This window comes from Vigna radiata, chromosome 4 (assembly GCF_000741045.1).
Source record: "Vigna radiata var. radiata cultivar VC1973A chromosome 4, Vradiata_ver6, whole genome shotgun sequence".
NCBI classification, from domain to species: domain Eukaryota; kingdom Viridiplantae; phylum Streptophyta; class Magnoliopsida; order Fabales; family Fabaceae; genus Vigna; species Vigna radiata.
Genome location: NC_028354.1, coordinates 391623 through 397622, shown reverse-complemented (window position 1 = coordinate 397622; position 6000 = coordinate 391623). Strand labels below are relative to the sequence as shown.

Sequence of the window (6000 nt, the reverse complement as noted above, 5' to 3'; positions counted from 1 at the left end):
TCATGGACCAGGTGATTGGAAAGTTAAGTTTTCACACCAATGCCAAAATTTCCCACCAATGGCAAGTTTGCCGTAAATTTGACGAGAATACCAAACTTCCACGATATGAATTCTATCACATCATTCCAACTATCTCATTGTAGACTTTTTTCATGTTGCAGTGTGCTATACGGTCTCATTGATGTTTCTTCTAGAGTCTCACATTGAGTCAATAGTGATAATGAAGGAGGCAATGTTTTAAAAAACAGTCTGCTACGGCAATTTCTGCAACAACTTTTAAGGTTTTTGGAGTGTCTGCAACCACAAGACAACCCCAATTGTGTCTGCATATATACTGTATTTTCCCACAGGTTCTCAGAATATCAAGAAATGTAATGAAACTGCAGTACAACACAAACTTCAAAGTGACTAATGTAGGTTGGTCATGTATGTTTCATTCCCAAAGTATGCAGTTATATATTCAGGATTTGTTGTCATCTTGAACGTATTAGTCGTGAATTAGTACTCTAATTTTTGTGGCAATTATTTACAGAAAAATCTCAATCTCAAGTTTACCTTATTGTATTTGTCATATATAACTATCATTTATGTATTTAGTTCAGCTTGCATGATCTCTTGCAGGGAAAATTATAGCAAGAAGTTCTACTGATGTCGGAGTGTTAGAACAAACATTATTCAAATAAGGTAGTATAGTATGCCAACTCTTATGTAAACTGGGGTTATTTACAAATCACAATCATAACAATATCATGAGCTGGACTCTAATTTCCATAATTCTGGTTATCAGTTGCTTCCTTTAATGATGTCAAGTGTTGCTTGGTTCAAATGCATTGTCTGGTTTCTTCTCTGCTGTTCAAACTTTTGGTCTCAAAATATAGTAACTACCTATGCATTTGGAAATGAGACCGATCAATCAGCACTGCTCAAATTCAAAGAATCAATAGATCTTGACCCTAATGAAGTGTTCAACTCTTGGAATAGTACAAGCCACTTTTGCAAGTGGAACGGAGTCACATGCAGTCCACGACACCAAAGAGTTACAGAGCTAAATCTAACAGGATGTCACTTGCATGGTTTCATATCACCATACATTGGTAACCTTTCGTTTTTGAGAAAGCTCTTCCTCGAGGACAATCACTTCTATGGTGAAATTCCACAAGAATTGGGGCGTTTGTTCAGAATACGTGTACTATATTTCACCAATAACATCTTAGGGGGAGAGTTTCCTATCAGCTTGGCAAATTGCTCTGAACTGAGATACTTAAGTTTAGATAGCAATCTTTTCACTGGTGAAATACCAAGAAAGATTGAATCCTTTGGCAATCTTAAACAGTTGAGAATTCGGGGGAACAATCTAACTGGACAAATCCCACCTTCCATTGGAAATTTATCTTCCCTCACTCGACTTTCTTTGAGTTCAAATACACTGCAGGGATTCATTCCAGAAGAAATAGGCCTCCTGAGAAATTTGAGAATATTGGGCTTGTCAAATAATAAACTATCTCACAGCATTCCACTTTCCTTGTACAATTTGTCATCTCTCTATATCTTCTCACTCACAAACAATCAATTTAATGGCTCTTTTCCAGACAACATGTTCCTCACCCTACCTAATCTTGAAGAGTTTACAGTGAGTGGGAATCAATTCTCAGGTTCAATCCCAGCTTCCATCACTAATGCATCAGGGATGCAAATATTGGATATTGGTGACAACCAATTGGTAGGACAAGTTCCAAGTCTAGGGAAGTGGAAGGATATTTCAACTCTGCAGCTAAGTTTAAATAATCTGGGTAACAATTCATCTAATGACTTGCAATTTTTGAAGTCTTTGATCAATTGTAGTCAGCTAGATATATTAGATATAGGGTACAACAATTTTGGAGGGCCTTTTCCTAGGCATGTGAGCAATCTCACCACCAAACTCACCCAACTAATTGCTGGTGGCAATAACATTTTTGGAGAAATTCCTATGGAATTAGGAAATCTTGTTAACTTAATTACCTTGGCTTTGGAGAAAAATAGCCTAACTGGCATCATTCCAACTAGTTTTGGTAAGCTTCAAAAGATGCAATTATTAAGTTTGGGAGTAAACAAATTGTTTGGAGAGATCCCTCCTTCCATAGGCAATCTGAGTCAGTTGTATTACCTAGAACTGTCATCCAATATGTTTGTTGGAAATATTCCTTCAACCATTGGAAATTGCCAACATTTACAATTTCTACATCTTTCAAACAATAGTCTCACTGGAGCTATACCATCACAACTATTTGGAATTCCCTCTTTATCTACTGCACTGGACCTATCATATAACTCATTAAGTGGCAGTCTATCAGCAGAAGTGGGCATGCTAAAAAATATTGACATTCTGGATGTGTCTGAAAATTATATCTCTGGTGTCATTCCTGAAACAATTGGAGAATGCATAACCTTGGAGTACCTTTATTTAAAGGGTAACTCCTTCCATGGAAGCATGCCTCCTTCATTGGCATCCTTAAAAGGTCTTAGAGAAGTAGACCTTTCTAGAAACAACTTGTCTGGATCAATTCCAGAAACACTACAAAACCTTTCTTTTCTGGAATACTTCAATGCTTCTTTCAACATGTTGGAGGGTAAGGTGCCAACAAATGGTGTCTTTCAAAATGCTAGTTCAATTTTAGTGGCTGGAAATAGCAAGCTTTGTGGTGGGATATCTGAACTAAAGCTTCCACCTTGCCCTTTAGAAGCTAAGACAAGAAGAATACACCATAATCTCAAGTTAGTAGTGGCGATATCCTGTGTGGTTTTTTTTCTTTCTACACTATCCTGTATCCTTGGTATGTTTTTGATAAGGAAAAGACACAAAAAGTCATCTACCAATTCAACAATTGATCAACTTCCTAAGGTATCATACCAGAACCTACTCCATGCAACTGATGGGTTCTCATCTTGGAACTTGATAGGAACAGGAAGTCACGGGTCTGTATATAAAGGAATTCTTGATCCGATGGAAGGATTTGTTGCTATAAAGGTTCTAAACCTCCAAAAAAAAGGGGCTAAGAAAAGTTTTATGGCTGAATGTAAAGCATTAAGACATGTTCGGCACAGGAACCTAGTGAAGGTTGTTACATGTTGCTCTAGTGTGGATTACAATGGAAATGATTTTAAAGCTTTAGTGTTTGAGTATATGCCAAACGGAAGCTTAGAGGAATGGTTGCATCCACAAAATGGAAGAGAAGAACAAACAAGAACTTTGAACCTTGAGACAAGATTAGAAATTGTGGTTGGTGTTGCTTCTGCACTACACTATCTTCACCATGAGTGTGAGGAACCTATTATTCACTGTGATTTAAAGCCAAGTAATATTCTTCTTGATGATGACATGGTTGCTCATGTTAGTGATTTTGGCTTAGCAAGACTTCTCTCAACAATCAACAACTTTGACAACCTTAGTACAAGTGGAATAAAAGGGACTATAGGTTATTGTCCCCCAGGTATGTTTTCATCTGATGTATATATTTTCCTCTTAGATTGACTCTGCGAAACTGGTTCTGAAACTATTGATGGTTTCTCAAATATTTCAGAGAATGGAGCAAGTTTTCAGGTGTCAACAAAAGGTGACATGTACAGCTTTGGTATTCTAATTCTGGAGATGTTAACTGGGAGACGACCGACAGAAGAAATGTTCAAAGATGGACACAACCTCCATAACTATGCTAAAATTTCATTTCCAAATAACTTGTTGGAGATTGTTGATGCAACTCTTGTTTCAGTGGAAAATGTATCTCCTACAATTACAGCATCAGAACAGCACAACATATCTGAGATTGCAGATAATTTGCATCTTAATACCAAAATGTGTTTGCTTTCATTATTTAAGATTGGTCTAGCTTGCTCAGTGGAGTTACCAGGAGAAAGGTTGGACATGATGGAAGTCATCAGGGAGCTAAATATGATACGAAATGCTTTTTATGCTTGACGAATAAGAGGTAATTATATATATAAGAAGTGTTTGATGCTAATTGTAAATGCGTTAAGAAGTAAATTTTAAACCAATTTAACCTTGCAAAACTAGTTTTTGTAACTGAGTTACGCTTAAAGTCTACTTTTTAACATGATAAGTCATGAGTTAGAGTCTATTATAATAATATTTATTGTTTGTTATCATGTTGACCATTCATTAATATTTAGGTTTCATGTTCTAGATATATATATCTAACATGAAAGGTACTAGGGGATCTCATATCGATCAGAGAGAAGATGAATTTATAGTATATAAGTGAATACAAATATTACTTTACAAGTTGGTTTTATAGGCTGAGTTAGACTTAAAGTTCACCTCTTAACAAAATGTTATCAAGTTAGTTTTATAATTTTAAATTAGACCTAAAGTTCATTTTTAAACAAAATGTCGTTAAAGTGAAAACTATATTCAAATAACTTACAAACTTGATGTGTATTTATTAAGTACATGTGTTTCAACATTTTGGAGTTTATTTTGTAGTTTTGTTTTTTGTTAAGTTGAATTATTTTACAAGTCTTACATGCATGGATTTGATTTTGGACTTGGTGAATCAACTATGTTTTCATTTGCTTGTACAAGTGATAATATACATATGAATGGTAAAAAAGTACCTTTTGTTTGTAGATGATTATTCAACAAGGTCAAGTAACATGTCAAGAGTTCATGTTGGATCTTCTTGTTCAGTGCAAGACTATCAAAAACATGAAGTTTGAATGGAGACTTACATTGTTTCTCAAAAGTGGTGAGGAAGATGTTACTTCTGTTGGATTCAAGACAACAATTAGTTCTGGGAAAAGTGCTTCAACATGCTTTGAATCAATCATTTACATCACTTAATGTTTGTATCAAATAGGTTTTGAACATATTAATGGGTGTTAACTCGATATTTGGCTGTTATTGATGAAGTGATTGGACTTGCAACCTATTGTTTTTTAATAGAATGAATCAACGTTTTAGTTTTTATTAGCTTTTAAACTTTTTCAATTATCCTTTTTGGTAATGGTAACTTTATGAGTGACTTTTTAGAGTATTTATGATAATAAGATCGAAAAGATCTTAAATAATATATTCTTTACATCTCATATATTCTTTAAATCTTATAATAGCGTTTGAAAACTTATTTATAACTCACTTCACAAAATTTCTATGTGAGGTCTCCAAAAACTTTTTTTTTTCTCAAACTCTTTTTTTTTATAGTGATAAACAACCTCTACCGTATGATATCAGGGTTGAGCAATTACGATATATTTTATTAAAGATATAAAACAATCAAGAATATCTATTTTGAGGTAAGTTTGTTTATATTTTATTCTGTTTATATTTTATTGGACTTATATCAGTTCAAGGTTCATGAGACAAATTATAAATATTGAGTCAGGACCGGGTACCTTCCAATCACTCTCCAATCACATTCAGAAATAGTCTACAGTGATCATAAAATCACTAAATACTCAATTGTGAACCGAGGTTCAATAAACTGCTCTGCGTCGGACTACCTTTTGCAAGTACCTCCCCCTCCATTAAAAGGAACATCGAGCAGCCAAAGAGAAGCGAGCGGTCCAGACTGAAGGAAAGCAGGCTATTCAGATAATCCAGACATCGAAAAGCGATAAAGCCATGTCAGCCAGGTTAGTTTCCCGATCCCATAAAATATCTACCGAAACATTTTGGTGCCCACTGTGGGGCCGAGCGGCAAACCCAAATGGTGACCACAAGGAGCATGGAGGAACAACAAAGCACCATAAAGATTATCAGAAACCACAAGAAACAAAGACGAGCGTTCGGTCTCGACATCACTATTCGGATCAACACCAGAAACTTTTATCAAAGTGAAAACTATACTACGTGAATCATCATCTCTACATGAGGCGTCATCAACAAGATAAGTATTTTTGAAATTGATAATAGATATTATAACAACTATTTTATATAGTTATTAAAAATATACATAATATCCATAAAATATTATATGATATATGATATATTAAAAATATATATTA

The 6000-nt window shown here is 34.7% G+C and overlaps 1 protein-coding gene across 1 annotated transcript; it reads left to right on the top strand.

Annotated features, from left to right (window-relative positions):
- The first annotated feature begins 348 nt into the window (after positions 1–348).
- Positions 349–3992, top strand: LOC106758218 (probable LRR receptor-like serine/threonine-protein kinase At3g47570). Its single transcript, XM_014641164.2, has 4 exons — positions 349–413; positions 622–684; positions 788–3470; positions 3561–3992. The coding sequence occupies exons 3-4, from the start codon at positions 800–802 to the stop codon at positions 3953–3955; spliced, it is 3066 nt and encodes a 1021-aa protein (XP_014496650.1). The 5' UTR covers positions 349–413; positions 622–684; positions 788–799; the 3' UTR covers positions 3956–3992.
- The last annotated feature ends 2008 nt before the right edge of the window (positions 3993–6000 follow it).

What these genes read in the sequence shown, in the direction of transcription:
- LOC106758218 (XM_014641164.2), top strand. Translation starts at nt 800, where the DNA reads ATGATGTCAAGTGTTGCTTGGTTCAAATGCATTGTCTGGTTTCTTCTC. An exon ending in TATAGGTTATTGTCCCCCAG is followed by an intron (nt 3,471 to 3,560) that starts GTATGTTTTCAT and finishes CAAATATTTCAG; the next exon opens with AGAATGGAGCAAGTTTTCAG.